The sequence below is a fragment of the Lissotriton vulgaris genome, chromosome 11 (assembly GCF_964263255.1).
Source record: "Lissotriton vulgaris chromosome 11, aLisVul1.2, whole genome shotgun sequence".
Taxonomy (NCBI): domain Eukaryota; kingdom Metazoa; phylum Chordata; class Amphibia; order Caudata; family Salamandridae; genus Lissotriton; species Lissotriton vulgaris.
This window is the reverse complement of record NC_141699.1, coordinates 533,216,661-533,234,821: the sequence shown is the minus strand read 5'-3', so window position 1 is coordinate 533,234,821 and position 18,161 is coordinate 533,216,661. Positions and strand designations below refer to the sequence as shown.

The 18,161-nt window shown below is 47.1% G+C and overlaps 1 protein-coding gene across 1 annotated transcript in view; it reads right to left on the bottom strand.

Annotated features, from left to right (window-relative positions):
- Nucleotides 1–915: 915 nt before the first annotated feature.
- LOC147683104 (fish-egg lectin-like) overlaps nucleotides 916–18,161 on the bottom strand; it is a 339,260-nt gene continuing 322,014 nt past the window's right edge. Inside the window, exon 4 of the mRNA XM_086944782.1 lies at nucleotides 916–1,683. Within this exon, the coding sequence (XP_086800908.1) occupies nucleotides 1,539–1,683 (145 nt within the window). The 3' untranslated portion in view covers nucleotides 916–1,538. The remainder of the gene's footprint in view (nucleotides 1,684–18,161) is intronic.

Genomic DNA, 18,161 nt, shown 5'->3' with positions numbered 1-18,161 from the left:
AGCAATATTCTTGACAGATGTTTCATAGTAACAACAATGATGCAGCCACAGCCGACAGGTGTTTTGTCGCGTTTCGCGACTTTTTCAAGGCTTCTATAAAAACATTTCCGTCAGATGTCAAAATCACACATCTGGAATGGTGGATCAAGCACAATAACTGGATATAATAGTCCAGAGCAAGATGAATCAGGTATTTTAAATCACGTCCGTAAAAGATACTTTTCAAGTTTGAAATTCAATAGTAGGAATTGTAATTGGTGTCTGCTAAGTAGGTGCAGTCTTACCTATGGAGACAGATGGCGAGGACTGAATTGACACCGATTTAAGAGCCAAGATACGATTGAGGGATTGGCTTTGTGAGATAAGATGTCCCAGCGCTGGATCCCTGTGACCGACTTAGCAGACACCAATTACGACACCTTCTGCTTAAGAGAGCACGTATTTGGAAATATGCTTCAAATAGATGTAATTCGGGGTCCTCGTTAAACCGAAATCAATAGGGATTCCTACTATTGAATTTCAAACTTGAAAAGTATCTTTTACAGACGTGATTTAAAATACCTGATCCATCTTGCTCTGGACTATTATATCCAGTTATTGTGCTTGATCCACCATTCCAGATGTGTGATTTTGACATCTGATGGCAATTTTTTATAGAAGCCTTGAAAAAGTCGCAAAACGCGACGAAACATATGTCGGCTGTGGCTGCATCATTGTTGTAACTACGAAACATCTGTCAAGAATATTGCTTGCTGAACAGATTTTACTGGAAGAATTTTGTAATAAACAATTTTGCTGGTTGGGCTCAACCAGCTGTTGAAACATTTTGTTGTTGTGCTCTGTCTGTGCTTTCACAGCCTTTTGAGCCTTTTGAGCCTTCAACAGTAATAACATTTCTTGAACAGAGCCTCCACTACCTGTTCTTCTGTTCTCTTTGCCTCTTAAATTACTCTTAAATTACTTGGGTGCAACATCCCCGTAAACACTGGAACTGCTGTTACTTTATTGCAATTTGATTTGAACAGGAACTGTAAGGAGTGCTCTACCACCCTTTATATTCGGAACCTACTGCCTCGAATTAACTTGCCGCTTGCAGATCATCTAAATTTGATTGTCATTTCTGTTGCTACCTGGTCAGCACTGTTTGGTTCACTAGCTAGATGTGTACTATACAAGTGCCACTTCATACATACATTCAAATATATTATGATGGAAACCTAAACAAAAGATAAAAAGATGAAAACTGAATGTGAAAACTCCAAATGTATAATTGTTTTAAAGTGAACATAATTGATTGTATTCAAGTATAATACATAGACTTGCATGCCTCAGATCTGTAAAGCGCTGCTTGAAATGTAAAGCATTTATTTTCAACCGTGCATCATCACACTATTTGGTGAGAAATGCTAAGGATTCCAGGAGTCTGAAACATGGGAACGAGGAGATACCAGTCCTGGTGGACATGGAACGCAGACAGGAAAGCCTTCTGCTGCCTTATGATGTATCGATGAGCACAGCTTCCACTCTTTCCTTCTTTGTTATACTTCACATTGAAAGGTCTTCCCATCCGTGGTGAGTAGCCAGACCTGGCTGAGATCATACGACACATGGCGGAATTTGTAACACCTGTAGTACAGTTGGGTCCATTTAGTTCCCAACGGGTTTCTGTCCGTGATCCCATCCCTAAAAAGCAGAAAAACATTAGTAAAATATTTATTTGTTGGAATTTATATGTTCGAGTATTCCAGTAAGAGGTAGAGATGAAGTCTCTCATGGATGAAAAGAATCAGGGAGTGATACTGGTTCACAATTAGTAGAAATGGGGTCACACACTATGGCCCAGATTTACAAAAATTTAGCATCGTGGTTGCGCCACTTTTCTGGCAATGGAGTGGGGGGATTTAGATATAGAACTGCCCTGAAAACAAACAGGAGCTCTCAGGTTGAACCACAGTTGAAAAGTAACCTAACCACTTTTGTTGGAGTACACGTTCCATCATTTTAGCCTGGGAATGTGATGGAGAGGAGTTTGTGAGTAGGGGTGGGCGAAATTTGCGTAATTGCGTTACGCAAATCTCCGTGAAATGGTAAGAAATCTCTGCAAACACTCAGAAATTCAGCAGAATTGCTTGTTCGCGATGCTTTTTTCCTGTTTGCAATTGCTGTTTGCATTCTCAGGGGGAAATATCTTGCAAACACTCATTTTGAGAACGCGAACAAGCAAACATTTCGTGAAGTCGCGGAACACAGAATTGTGGGCAATTTTGCGTTCTCCAAGGAACGCGAAATTACCCAAATTCAGAAAATTCCACGAGTGCAACAAAATTTACCGCCCAGGCCAATTTGTGAGTGCCGAAATAATTACAAATTTGAGGGCGTTCACAAACTATCAAGGCAAACAATAGCTTGAGCCTCAGAATCCCCATGACTTATATGTAATTTAATATTGCAAAACTGTATGTTGTTGTGGTGTACAATTACCAATCACGTCTGCCAAGTATCCTTTTTCAGATAACTAATAGCTGTAAATTGAGCCATTTTCAGCTGTAAACACAGGTTAAGAGGTTAGTCTAGATTTTAGAAAGTTTGCACACAGAACTTTGTTGATACTGCACCTCATATTACTTCAATGGCTGTGCCCACTCTTCTGGTAAGCCAACCTCTCAGAATATTAACATAGCAAATCATGTAAATTGTTGTTTTCTTAGGCTATCAGAAGTACCAGAGGAAAAAGTAAAATAAGGCAGCCATTTTACAGGTAAAATGTGTTAGGGTACTTACATTTAATTATGTTATGTTATGTTATGTTATGTTATGTTATGCGTTTTTATTTGGCGCACAGATGCTCCAGCTAAGGAGCGTCCTGGCGCCCGACAAGGCAGCTGCACAACACAACTAAACAAAAAACAAACAGAGTAAACAAACTAAGGGAATAAAAATGTTTTCACCGCACGGCGAAAGGAGAGCAGATCTCTCATAGCACGAATCGACGGGGGCAGGGAGTTCCACAGGACCGCCGCACGCACTCGAAACGAACGTCCTCCAGCTCTACTCCGCTTAAAGCGCGGCACAACAGCCAATTCTAAGTCCGCAGATCTTAAGAGTCGAGCTGGGGTGTAGTGGGCGAGGAGGGCCATGAGAATAGTTGCTGGGGACCCCTTCAGAATTTTATAGGCGACACAGAGGACCTTAAACTGGATCCGCTGGGTCACCGGGAGCCAATGCAGTGACCGCAGGGTACTGGAGGTAGGACAGAATCTTGGGAGGCCTACCACCGCTCTAGCTGCGGCGTTCTGTATCCTTTGTAAGCGCCCGACCTCTGCCTGATTCAGACCAACCAGTAAGGAACTCGCATAATCCAGCCTAGAGATGACAGTGGCTTGGATCATGAGTTGCCTGGTGGGGGCATCGAAGAACTTAAGCACTGGACGGAGCCCACGCAGGATGCCAAAGCAGCATGCTGCCGTGCGTTTGGTGTGACACACAAACGTAAGGGAAGGGTCCAGCCAGACCCCGAGGTTCTTAAGCTCGGTGACTGGGATGGGAGCAGGGCCCAAATCCCCAGGCCACCATCTCTCTCCCCAAAGATCCGGCTGTCTGCCAAAAACCATGACCTCGGTCTTACTAGCGTTCAGCTGGAGACAGTTGGACATCATCCAGCTGGCGACCGCCCGCAGTCCTTGTTGAAACCTGGGGGCATCGACTTCGGCATCCCCGCTGATCGTGACCGCTAGCTGGGTGTCATCGGCGTATGACACCATTGTCATACCCCATTGCCTGACAACCTCAGCTAGCGGCCTTACGTACAGATTAAACAACGTAGGGCTCAGCGAGGAGCCTTGGGGGACCCCCAGGTTCAACGGATGGAATTTGGACTAGTAAGGTGGGACGGTCACGCTAAAGGCCCGGTTGGCTAAAAACGACCGGAACCACTGGAGAGCGATACCGGTGACACCAGCCTCCTCTAGGCGCTGCAGAAGGATCGGGTGCGAGACGGTGTCAAAGGCAGCGCTCAGATCTAATAGCACAAGCGCTGTCGTTTGTCCCGCGTCAAGCACGGAGCGAAGATGCTCCACCATATAAAGCAGAGCCGTCTCCGTGCTATGACCAGCCCTAAACCCATTCTGCGTCGCGTTGAGGATGTCTGCGCGGCAAAGATGTTCCGAGAGGACAGCATTTACATGCACCTCCATAACCTTAGCCGGCCACGGCAAGAGTGAAATAGGCCGATAGCTCTCCGGCTTGCTGCCGTCCAGGCTGGGTTTCTTAAGGATAGGCCGAACCAAGGCTCGCTTCCACTTCAGTGGGACTTCGCCGGATGTTAATGACGAGTTGATCAAAGAACATAGCGGTGAGATATCATGTAACATAACACATTTTATACTAGGTAAAATGCATTGCTAGGGGTTCCTTCTCCCTACATCACTATCTGCTCCTCTGAAATTTCAAAATAGAAAAAAACTGACAGTTCAGGTATGCTGCCCCAAATTTGCTATCTTTAACATTTGTCCCAAGATAATTATAGGAAGGTGGAGTATTAAATAGTGATGCTGGTTAGGCTTCACAATGCAATACTCTCACAAACCCCTAGATGTTCCTTGTATTCACAATAATAAATCCTTAGCTCAGTCCTGGTAGAGTAGCAAAGAGCAGTAAGGCTTTACTATAAGAATACATGTTCAGCAGCTCAGAGTACCAAATGGACAGTAAGTAATTGACACAACAGAAAAGAAATCCGACACCAATTTATAAAACGAAAGCAGATTTTTTATATAATTATACACATCAAAACAAAGTCATGCAGATAAGTATAACTGGAGTTATAGATTTTAGAAGAAAAATTAAATCAGTGCAAAATAGCAATGCAAAACATTATGATTGTGGTCAATGGAAAACATCACTAGTGACAACAATCGGTCACTTGTAGGTCGGGTTGAGTGGAACCCAAGGAGGATTAATATGATGCAACCTTTAAGGTAGCCACCTGGGTGCATGCGACATCATCTTTTTTTTTAAACATCTTTTTATTGGTGTTTTAAACGTGAACATTTCTCTTCTAGCATCATGCACATGTTTCTAACACAGATCGGGTACAGTATTCAGTTGCATGTATCACATAGTTATCTATACAGTACTTATAATCGTTACAACACTTACAGCTACTCCACTGGTGACTTTCAGAAGCTTATTAGTCCACAATTACCCCCAGTCAACAGCCTGTCCCTGGGATCCGTACACATTATTGCAACGTTAAGACTGTTCAAAAAAGAATCCGGTCCTCCAGCCAAGTTCCGCTACCTCCCCCTCCCCTTACAGGCTTTGCAGGTATTCACCATCTACTCTTATCCCAGCTAGGGGCTGCAACTTAAATCTCTACATCTTGACCTGAGTGTAATACAATCTGTGTAAAAATTTGTAATGGATCAGTCGAAGTCTGCTACTGGCTTGTACACGCTCTGTCTGCATACAGATCCAGTCCCACTGCTCATCAGTTAGAATCAACCCCAACTCCTCGTTCCACCTCCTACGCGATGACGGTGGGGCCCCCTCCACCTCTGTGTGTATCTTATGGCATAATAGCGACACCAAACGCTTAGGGGTATCTCTCTCCAGTACAATCTGCAATGGAGCCAAAGCTGGTGGTTCCGCAGGGAACTCAGGAGTAACAGATCTCAGCCCAGTGTTTAGTCTAATGTAGAGAAAGACATCCACTGCCATCTTCTGTGTCTCGTTGGAACATGTGGTCAATGCTACAGAATTGGCCTTCGTGGTATATGTCTCCCCACGTATTTACTTGAGTCCGCTGTTGGAATTTTTTTAACATCCCTTCCTGTAATAAAGGCATGGTGGGGTGGTAAGCAAAGGGTATTAGCGGAGAGTATAACATGGGCACGTCCAGCATACACTGTATGCGATTCCATGCCACTATCGTGCCCGTGAGAACGTTGGCTGACCTGTCCTTACCTGTTACTTCCACATATAGTGCTCCTTCTATTAGTGTGGGATGCGCCAGCCAATGTTCAGCTGCCACTTGTGGAATGTATACCGGTCGTTTCACCCAATACCAAGCGTGGTGGGCCAAAGCGCACAGATAGTAGAGCTCAAAATTGAGGATACCGAACCCTCCCTGCTCATACGGCCTTGTCAGCACGTCCCATTGCAATCTAGATTGCTTTCCTCCCCAAACTAGACGTATCATCTTCGACTTGAGTGTTCTAAAAAAGAATGCACCTGGCTAATAGGGGATATTCAAGAAGAGATAGAGCAGCCGGGGGAGTACCACCATCTTGATCAATGAAGCCCTTCCCACCATGGATAGAGGCAGCGCCACCCAGCGTGTGACATAATCCCTTATTTTGTCCATGGTCGTAACATAGTTTATTCGCATAAGTTCCTCTCTATTTCTAGTGATTCTTATCCCTAAGTATTTTAGCTCATCATACCACCACTCCAGGGGGAAGTCTGGTGAAAATTGCGACATAGCCGTGGTCAATGGAAAGATGCATGATTTACCCCAATTTATTTGCACACCCGACAGCCACCCAAATACGATGAATTCCCTCAATATCGGGTTAAGGTTCTGCTGAGGATCGCGAACATACAGAGTAATGTCATCAGCATAAAGGGAGACCAACACCCCACGCAGATTGCACTGAAGGGCCTTATCATTATGATGCTGTCTTAATTTGGCCGCAAGCGGTTCAGTCGCTATCGCAAACAGCAGTGGGGAGTGGGGGCACCTTTGCCACGTTCCCCTAGTGATGCTGAAGGTCTGTGTTGTTCGTCCATTAACTAGGATTTTAGCCACTGGCATGCAATATTAGAGTTTAATTCATGACAGGAACAGCGGGGGAAAGCCCATGCTTTCCATGTCTTAAAAAATATAGTCCTATTCAATGGAATTGAATGCTTTGGTGGCATCCAAAAAAACGGCCGCTAGTGGCAAGTCAGGCGAGAAGTAGTTGAAAACGGCAAACAGCGTTCTAAGGTTGTGGGAGGTTGCTCTGCCAGGTACAAAGCCAGACTGGTCGGGTTATATCAAGTTTTCCATTAAAAGACTCAGGCGCGTCGCAATTAATTTAGCCAAGATTTTTATGTCACAATTGAGGAGTGACAGTGGTCTATAGGAGTCACACTGAGTTGGCTCCTTCCCCGGTTTAAGTAAGGACAATATGATTGCCTCCCTCATAGTAGCAGGAAGATTCCCCACCTCCAATGCATCTTCGTACACCTCTCTGAGTATTGGGGCCATCAAGTCTATGTATGTTTTATAAAACTCTGCCGGCATTCCGTCTGTGACTCCGCCCCCTTAGCTATGCATAATCCCCTAAGTGTAACCTTACAAGCTTCCTAAACTGTCTCCACGCTGTTAACTGAGTCTTTGTTGGGCTCAAAAAAATCGCTGATCTCCATCCGTAGCTCCTCTGGAAAAACTGTGTCTAGCAAAATGGGGGTGTGAAGGCGCCAGGGGCTGCGAGCTAAGCTAAAGTCGGCAGCGGAGAGCCCCAACACTACTGGTGCATGGTCTGAATATGTCCTATGTCTTATCGCGTTTAATGCAGGCCCTGTCCCCCTGGACTCTAAGAAATAGTCTAACCGAGCCCATGTTTACGCATGCGCATTAAAATGCGTTCCTTTTCTCCCGCTAGGGTATCTATGTCTCCAGGCATCGGTCAGTTGGTAGGTAGCGATTATATCTCTTAACACTCCCTGTGCTTTAGTATAGTGGTGTGCGGCAGGGTGTGATCTATCTAGTCGAGGCTGGTACGTCACGTTAAAGTCTCCTCCTCATATGATGTGAGTGGAATCAATCTCAAAGATTTTGGCCCGAAGAGTTTCAAAGTACCCAGGGTTATCCGTATTGGGCCCATAACAACATGCAAGTGTGACTGACGTGGTACCCAACCAGCCCCACACGAGGCAATATCTTCCCTCTGAGTCTCCTGCTTTGCCCTCCTTCCGGAATGGGACTTGTTTTTTATCAGTATCGCCGTTCCCCATGCGTATGTGGAGTATGAGGAGAAGACCCTGTGTTCTGCCCATCTAGTGGCAAAAATATGTTGTTTATCTCGAGCAAAGTGAGTTTCTTGTAACATAGCTATATGCACAGCATGCCTGTCCATATACAACAGTACATGCCTTCTCTTTCGGGGGGTCTCCCAGACCTCGAACATTCCATCTGAGAATGTTCAATGTACCCATGGCCGGATTAGTCATGTTGGCTGGCAGTTGTCTGTGTCATTAACGTGTTCTGTGCAACCCACCCCGATCTGTCACTTGCACTTAACAAGCTTAAAATTACTCTGGCTGATGCCATACTTCACCTGTCCTGCCTATCCTTTCTCCCCTTCGGGAATTACGTTTACACACTCCTTTCCTCAAACAACAAACAACCCAACTTCCCCCTACCCTCCCCCCGCCCACTGAAGCAACCCAATTTTGCCAGAATACAATACCCGCCCCCTCTCCAACCCACAACTGCTGTAACCACAGTATCATGCCCTTCCCAATTTGCACATTAATGTACTTTGTGGGGGAATACCCTTGGGGGGACATGTCTAGATGGCCACGCAAACCCCCCACTTCTCTATTACCCCCCCCCCCCCCCCCCCCCAGTTCCCTGCCTTGCACCACAGGGGCAGTTTGAAGCGGGGCCTGGAACATATGTAACAACTTAGCAAATGAGCCAATGAAGGATAGCTCACCGCCCTCAGTCACTCAAGGTCGCCAGCATATTTCAATCCTCCGCACTATGTCTTACAGCTTATAGCAACTTTCCTGGGAAACAATCATTCCATGTCGTTGTTGTCCACATTATGGTCAGGAGGTTGGGAGGCCCCCTGGCCCCTTCCGCTCCGAGCCGCCCTCTTCACGGATTTGAGAAAGTCTTCTACTTGTTGTGGGTTCGTGAAGAACTTTTGCTTTCCCTGATGTGTCACCCTGAGCTTCGCCGGGTACAGTAGTGCGTAATCGATTTGTGCCTCTCTCCAACACACAATCCGAACCCCCGACAAATTTTTCTAGCAATAATAAGATAGAGGATAGTAGATGTTCTAGAGAAACCAAGGAGTCAGAAATTGGCTTATCCATCCTAGCAGGGGGATTGGGCGGAGAATTAATCATATTAAGAACCGGACTTGATGAAAAATTTACCTGAGAAGGAGAGAAATGTGAATCAGTGGATGGGGTGCTACTAAACAATTGAAGGCCCGGGGTTGCTAATTCATTTGGAATATTAGTCTGATCCGAGATTGATTTATGCTCAGGGTCAGTATGTCTCTTATGGTGCGCTATATCTATGTCAGGTAAGGTAAAATCATTTCCAGTAGTAGCCATTGGGAGAGGTGAACCAGGAGAAACAGTTAAGCCTTCCTCTACTGAGGGGGGGAGACTATGGACTAACACCTCAATTGATTTGGTGGTGGCTTCGTTGGAAGATCCAATATTATTTTTACTTAGGACACCTGGAGTATACTTTAATTGCCTCTGTAAATTAGGGGGAATGAGAGGGCCAACCATCTCGGTTTTACATGCAGGTATATCTGAATGTAGAACGCCAACCTGCTTACTACATCCATTGATTATAGGTTGACCTTCCTCTTCCCCATTATAAATAGTTTCTTCTAGTTGTAAACCCCAAGACGGAGTCTTATCCTTTCCTCTTTCCCATAAACTATACAATTGACCTTTTCCCTTTAGTAGTAAAGCAGGAGTATCTTTGTTTCACAAAAGGATTTGATTTAGTCTTAGAACAAGTCCTGCCCACTAATACGCGCCCAGATCTTAATTTTTTTGCCGTCATTTCTAGAACAACTAAATCTCAACATAAACAACCATCCAAATTTAGGACAGCACAAAGACCGTATATAGACTAAGTGAACCCAGCCCACTATAGTAATTGAAGAAAGATATATACACAGGTAACTTCAAGTCCGTCCCTATTGTTGAAGGGCTGTGAAAAAGAATTGATACATATATCAAATACAGTAATATATCTGAGAGTACAGACCTAAGGGGTATGCCTAGCGCAGCCTACTCCAGCCTCGGAGGGCCTCAGAGGGCCCGCCCTTTGCCCGGGCTTAGCCCCGGGCTGAGTCCCGCGCGCGTCCCGCGTGTGCATTCTGGAAGATGTTTAAGTAGTAATAGAAAGGGGTGGGTTCGGGAAGAGGACCAGCTGCGGCTTGTCAGCGCCGCTGTGGCTGCTGGTTCTCGCAGTCCCGAGTGGGCTCAGGGGCTCAGTGTCCAAGCAAAGGTGAGTCCTCCCTCGCAGGTCTCAAGGCAAACGGCCCCCGCGCAGCGTGGGCCGTTAGAGGTCGATGATATCCGCAGCGAGGTGGCGTTTTCCGTGGTAATCTCCGTGAGGAACTGCAGCGGTCAGATAACAAAAGGCAACAAAACCGGAGGATGTGGAATCCCACTCCGATTTATCCAGGTGAAGGGCGAGCTCGGGAAGAGGACCAGCTGCGGCTTGTCAGCGCCGCTGTGGCTGCTGGTCCTCGCAGTCCCGAGCTGGCTCAGGGGCTCAGTGTCCAAGCAAAGGTGAGTCCTCCCTCGCAGACCTCAAGGCGAACGGCTCCCGCACAGCGGGGGCCCAATAAAGGTCGATGATATCCACAGCGAGATGGCGTTTTCCGCGGTAATCTCCGTGAGGAACTGCAGCGGTCAGAGAACAAAAGGCAACAAAACCGGAGGATGTGGAATCCCACTCTGATTTATTCAGATGAAGGGCGGGCTCGGGAAGAGGACCAGCTGCAGCTTGTCAGCGCCGCTGTGGCTGCTGGTCCTCCCAGTCCCGAGTTGGCTCAGGGGCTCAATGTCCAAGGAAAGGTGAGTCCTCCCTCGCAGACCTCAAGGTGAACGGCTCCCGCGCAGCGGGGGCCGTGAGAGGTCGATGATATCCACAGTAAGGTGGCGTTTTCTGCGGTTATCTCCATGAGGAACTGCAGCGGTCAGAGAACAAAAGGCAGCAAAACCGGAGGATGTGGAATCCCACTCCGATTTATCCAGGTGAAGGGTGGGCTCGGGAAGAGGACCAGCTGCAGCTTGTCAGCGCCGCTGTGGCTGCTGGTCCTCGCAGTCCTGAGTTGGCTCAGGGGCTCAGTGTCCAAGCAAAGGTGAGTCCTCCCTCGCAGACCTCAAGGGGAATGGCCCCCATGCAGCGGGGGCCGTGAGAGGTCGATGATATCCGCAGCAAGGTGGCATTTTCTGCAGTTATCTCCATGAGGAACTGCAGCAGTCAGAGGACAAAAGGCAACAAAACCGGATGATGTGGAATCCCTCTCCGATTTATCCTGGTGAAGGGCGGGCTCGGGAAGAGGACAAGCTGCTGCTTGTCAGCGCCGCTGTGGCTGCTGGTCCTCGCAGTCCCGAGTTGGCTCAGGGGCTTAGTGTCCAAGCAAAGGTGAGTCCTCCCTCGCTGACCTCAAGGCGAACGGCTCCCGCACAGCGCGGGCCGTGAGAGGTCGATGATATCCGCAGCGAGGTGGTGTTTTCCGCAGTAATCTCCGTGAGGAACTGCAGCGGTCAGAGAACAAAAGGCAAAAAAAACGGAGGATGTGGAATCCCACTCCGATTTATCCAGGTGAAGGGCAGGCTCGGGAAGAGGACCAGCTGCGGCTTGTCAGCGCTACTGTGGCTGCTGGTCCTCGCAGTCCCGAGTTGGCTCAGAGCTCAGTGTCCAAGCAAAGGTGAGTCCTCCCTCGCAGACCTCAAGGCGAACGGGTCCCGCGCAGCGGGGGCCGTGAGAGGTCGACGATATCCGCAGCGAGGTGGCGTTTTCTGCAGTAATCTCCGTGAGGAACAGCAGCGGTCAGAGAACAAAAGGCAACAAAACTGGAGGATGTGGAATCCCACTCCGATTTATCCAGGTGAAGGGCGGGCTCGGGAAGAGGACCAGCTGCGGCTTGTCAGCGCCGCTGTGGCTGCTGGTCCTCGCAGTCCCGAGTTGGTTCAGGGGCTCAGTGTCCAAGCAAAGGTGAGTCCTCCCTCGCAGAGGCTGTGAGAGGTCGATGATATCCGCAGCAAGGTGGCGTTTTCCGCGGTAATCTCCGTGTGGAACTGCAGCGGTCAGAGACCAAAAGGCATCATGTGGAGTGCAAAAACACGATGGATTTAGGCCCAGATCTCTGTACTGGGGTGAATGTATGACATTGTTCAGCATTCTGTCCATCAACTGTGGTTTTTGTATTTGTCACCGCGAGTGGGATGGGTATGCTCAGACTTGAGTCCAATGCTCTCCACACCACTGGAGTCAAGCTATCCTGGCTGAAGATGGCTGATAGCCAGAAACCGGTCCAAGGATGCTTGATTCCGGTCCAGGAAAGACATTGCTTGGCAGTTCGGGCTGGACTGTTCCCATGAGGTACAGGGTCAAGGCTGATTTGCAAATGGCCATGTGTGAACTGGGGTGGTGTGGAGTGCAGAAAAACAATGGATTTAGGCCCAGATCTCTGTACTGGGGTGAATGTATGACATTGTTCTGCATTCTGTCCATCAACTGTGGTTTTTGCATTTGTCACCCCGAGTGGGATGGGTATGCTCAGACGTGAGTCCCATGCTCTCCACACCACTGGAGTCAAGCTATCCTGGCTGAAGACGGCTGATAGCCAGAAAACGGTCCTAGGATGCTTGAACCCGGTCCAGGAAAGACATGGCTTGGCAGTTCGGGCTGGACTGTTCCCATGAGGCACAGGGTCAAGGCTGATTTGCATATGACCATGTCTGAACTGGGGTGGTGTGGAGTGCAAAAAAACGATGGATTTAGGCCCAGATCTCTGTACAGGGGTGAATGTATGACATTGTTCTGCATTCTGTCCATCAACTGTGGTTTTTGCATTTGTCACCCCGAGTGGGATAGGCATGCTCAGACGTGAGTCCCATGCTCTCCACACCACTGGAGTCAAGCTATCCTGGCTGAAGACGGCTGATAGCCGGAAACCGGTCCTAAGATGCGTGATTCCGGTCCAGGAAAGACATGGCTTGGCAGTTTGGGCTGGACTGTTCCCACGAGGCACAGGGTCAAGGCTGATTTGCATATGGCCATGTCTGATCTGGGGTGGTGTGGAGTGCAAACAAATGATGGATTTAGGCCCAGATCTCTGCACTGGCTGAATGTATGACATTGTTCTGCATTCTGTCCATCAACTGTGGTTTTTGCATTTGTCACCCCGAGTGGGATGGGTATGCTCTGACGTGAGTCCCATGCTCTCCACACCACTGGAGTCAAGCTATCCTGGCTGAAGACGGCAGATAGCCAGAAACTGGTCCTAGGATGCTTGATTCCGGTCCAGGAAAGACATGGCTTGGCAGTTCGGGCTGGACTGTTCCCACGAGGCACAGGGTCAAGGCTGATTTGCATATGGCCATGTCTGATCTGGGGTGGTGTGGAGTGCAAACAAATGATGGATTTAGGCCCAGATCTCTGCACTGGGTGAATGTATGACATTGTTCTGCATTCTGTCCATCAACTGTGGTTTTTGCATTTGTCACCCCGAGTGGGATGGGTATGCTCTGACGTGAGTCCCATGCTCTCCACACCACTGGAGTCAAGCTATCCTGGCTGAAGACGGCAGATAGCCAGAAACTGGTCCTAGGATGCTTGATTCCGGTCCAGGAAAGACATGGCTTGGCAGTTCGGGCTGGACTGTTCCCATGAGGCACTGGGTCAAGGCTGATTTGCATATGGCCATGTATGAACTGGGGTGGTGTGGAGTGCAAAGAAATGATGGATTTAGGCCCAGATCTCTGTACTGGGGTGAATGTATGACATTGTTCTGCATTCTGTCCATCAACTGTGGTTTTTACATTTGTCACCCCAAGTGGGATGGGTATGCTCAGACGTGAGTCCCGTGCTCTCCTCCCGTGCTCTCCTCAACATGTCTTCCCTCCTCTCACAATCTTTATCACTTATTGCTTAACAGACGTTGTCCCTAGAGCTGCAAAGGAGGTCTATTACCAATTAATTCAGACCCATTTCATCAGCTCAAAGCACCCAGAGGCATTACCTGCTGAAGTTGCTTAAATGTTATATTCCCTGGGGTTTATTTACAAACCCCTTGCACTGCTGCTTCATCAATTTGTTTGAGGCAACAGTGGCGCTTCATTTGCTCCATATTTACAAAGTGACCCATGCGTCAGAATGCATCGGTATTTCTAACGACGTATTTGGCTGTGTCGCATTCGTTTTTCATGTAAGCAAGGCAGATGTTCCGTCTAAACCTCTCCTGTAAAACTAACGCATTTTTGAAAAGTGATGCATTTTCGGGAAGCAGGCCACTAAGCTTGCAATGCCTCATGATTATTATGCCTGTAAAACCCAGGTGTATGAATAAATCATTTATATATTTATTTATATATATTCTTATATAGCGCAGGATTCGACCTCCGAAGGGGTATCTCCGCGCTTGCGCTATTGCTAGAAATGCCCAATCAGGTTTTATAGTCTGTAAAGTAGTTAGGAAGTCAAAAATAAATATGTTTTGAGAGACTTCCTAAAAGACTGGAATTTAGTATTTAGTTTCAGAGTGAAAGGGAGTGAGTTCCAGAGAATGGGGCCTTTATAGGAGAGAGCTCGACCTCCCTGCCTAATCCTCTTAATCCTGGGGACCTGAAGTAGTAATTGATTGCTAGAACGCAGGGAACGTCCAGGACAGTAGAGGTTGAGCTTTTCAGTCAGATATTTAGGGCCAGATCCAAAGAGACGCTTATGTATTGTGCAACAGATTTTAAACCTAATACATTGCCAGACAGGCAGCCAGTGAAGTTTGTTCAGAAGGAGACGAGAGGGGGTCCTAGGTAAAGCATTGATAACCAGTCTAGCCGCGGTGTTCTGGGCCACTTGCAGTCTATTGAGTTGTTCCTCATTGGCCGAGATGAGAAGGCCATTACAATAGTCCAGCCTGCTGACTACAAGAGTCTGGACAAGTGTCTTTCTGTGGCTGTCGGGCAAGAATGGAAACACACGCCTTAGAAGTCCGATGACACGAAAGCAGGATCCGGTAACCTGACTAACATGTTCTTTAAGCAGTAGTGCCTGATCTAGTCGCACACCAAGATTCTTTACGGTCTGCTAAGGGCTTGGTACTGGCCCTAAGTCCAGAGGCCACCATTCTGGAGACCATAGGAGGGGGGCCTCTCCGAACAGCATAACCTCTGTTTTGCCTACGTTGCATTGGAGGCAATTTGAGGCCATCCAATCTGATACTGCCCTCATACCATCCTCAAAAGATTTTTTATTGCAGGTGTGAGGGACTGAAAAGGGAACAAAAGCTGGTGTTGTCAGCGTACGACACCGGGGTGAACCCATATGTTCTCACAATGTCAGCCAAGGGGGCCACATACACGTTAAAACGTGTAGGGCTTAGACATGAGCCTTGCGGCACTCCCTTGATGAGCTCCCTTGAGATGGAATGGAGGGAGCCCAATCTGACTCCTTGTGAGCGGCCAGTGAGAAAACTCTCCAACCAGGACAGAGCCGCACCTCCTATGCCCACCTCTCTCAGACGACCAAGAAGAATCTCATGTGACACCATGTCAAAGGCTACGGATAAATCTAACAGCACCAGAATCATAGAGCCCCCTCCATCCAGTGCCATCCTGATGTTATCGGTTACGGAGAGGAGGGCGGATTCGGTGCTGTGATTGGGTCTAAACCCAGATTGAGAGTAGTCTAGCCCCTCCGCTGCCTCGATGTATTTAGACAAATATGTGTTCACATGTTTCTCGGTCATCTTGATAAGGTATGGCAGGAGGGAGATGGGTCGGAGGTCAGATAGGTCTGTCCATGGAAGTGCTGCGTTCTTTCGAATGGGATTCACCACCGCTTTCTTCCACTCCATAGGCACCTGCCCCTCCCTGAGGGAAAGATTTGTGACTGATTGGATCTCAGGTCCAAGCAGAGTACTCAGGGAGGCAACCATTTTGGCAGGCAGGAAATCATCAGGGGACCCCGATTTTATATGACTGATGAGGGACGAAAAATCTGAATCATTGACTGCTGGAAAGGTCATAAGTGAATTATCACCATATGTGGATATTTGAGAAGAAATCGGGATGTTATTCCTTTGACTGGAGGCCTTCGTGATTTTATCATAGATCATGTCAATTTTGTTCTAAAAAAACAAGGAGATATCATCACAGAGGGACTGAGAAAAGTCATCTGGACTTTCACAGGCTACCGGTTTTACAAAGGCCTGTAGAATTTTATACAATTCCTTGGAAGAATTACCCGCCTCAGCAAGCTGCTGGGTAAGACAGTTCTTCCTTGTCAGTCTAATGTTTTTATAATAGTTGGATTGAGCATCTAGATGTGCTTTCTTACTTTCCTCAAATCGAGTTTTTCTTCAGATTTTCTTGAGCTTTCTACATCCCTGTTTCTCTGTTCTAAGTGATTCTGTATACCACACTTCTTGCTTGTAGGTGGGGTATTGTTTATGTAACTTCAAAGGAGCCAGCACATTGATTGCCTCTGTAAGGGAGTTGTTAAACTTCGATAGAGCGAGCTCCACATTATCAGTTTCTGTAATAGTGGGTTTCTTCCACACCCTCTGCAGCTCCTCAACTGTTACTTTATGCCACTGTCGCCGCCAAATCGACGGAAGAGGGGTCTTCAGAGGGGGCTTATTCAAGCCCAATAATGAGAATTCGACTAAAAAATGGTCTGATCAATTTACTTGTGTTGTGAGGTGACACCGTACTTTGGAACAGTTGGAAAAGTAGGTCCAGGGTGTGACCCCCTATATGTGTGGGGCCGCTGTTCTGCATTACTAACCCTAGGGAGGATAGATCAGAAAACAGGGATAAGGTTTCAGTGTGCATAGGGATATCTACATGAGTGTTAAAATCACCTAGAACAATAAAATCTTCATTTGCTTTAAAATGCGGAACTAATAGTTTCAGAAGGGAGAGAGTAAAACCCAAACAGGGTCCCGGAGGACGATAAACTAGTGCTTCTTTCCAAAAGGTTTTGGTGGCTGAACTTATCTTAAAAACCATAATTTCCAATAGCGGACAGGACAGCACCTTTGTTCTAATATTGTAACCTTCAGATCCTCTTTATAAATAATAGCTATACCGCCACCTATTTTGTCAGGGCGATCTAATTTTAAGATCTTTTTTTTTTTTTTGCCCTCATTAGCCAAGAAGTCAATCCAACTATGCTCTTATCCTCTCAGACACGAGGACCGACCCCCCTGTGGCACCTCGGAGCCCAAAGCTGAGCTCCGGGTACCCCGAGAGTCAGCCTCCACGTCGCCAACAGAGCTTGGACGAACATACTCCCTTTGGACCAGTTCGGCCAGTTGTCCTGAAACTGTACGATACCACCCTTTAGGACAGAGAGATTTTTAGGCCTAATCATCGGACCCGGGGAAAAAAAAAAAAAACCCCGGGCTATCTAACTATCCCTCCTCCAATCGATCAAAAGGTCCCAAAATGTAAGTGATCGAGGGCTGCATGTTCTCGATAAGTCCAGCTTTGATGTTGCATAAAGTGAAAACAGCCACTCTGCATGTTATGTTAACCCAATTTTTACAAATTTCTCTTCTTGCCAATAAGATGGCATAAATCAAAAAATCTCTCTCTAATCCCTTAATATCGTGGTTTAATCCGAAGATAATTAAAGACCATGAGCACGGGATAGTGATACCAAGAATAAATTTGAGTGTTGTTCTGACTTCATACCAAAAAGTGGCAATGTTCGGACACTCCCAAAACATATGAAGTTCTGAGGCTGCTGGTAAAGAGCATTTACAGCAGCACTTCCCTGTTTGAAATTTCGACAGCCTTTTAGGAGAGTAATACGCTCTGTGGAGTGTGAAGAAATGGTTGTGCCTCAACCATGCTGGCTTGATGATTTTGTAAAGGAGGGTGAAAGATTCCTCCCAAATAACTTCTCTATCTGGTTCTCCCTCTGCGCCCCATAATTTTTCCGGGAGGTTGGAATCTCGCTCTCCATCCTCTATAATATGCCAATAGAAGAGTGCAACTTCCTTTTTTCCCGCAGGTCTTTCAACTAGGATATTTTCTAGAGGACTCTCCTCTCCCATCATTCCTTTTTTCTTAATTTGAGTCCGAATCCAGCTTCCTATTTGTAAATATACTATCCAGGAGAGTGGTGATGTTACTTTTATCTTGAAGATATCCCAGTCCATGATTGATCTTTC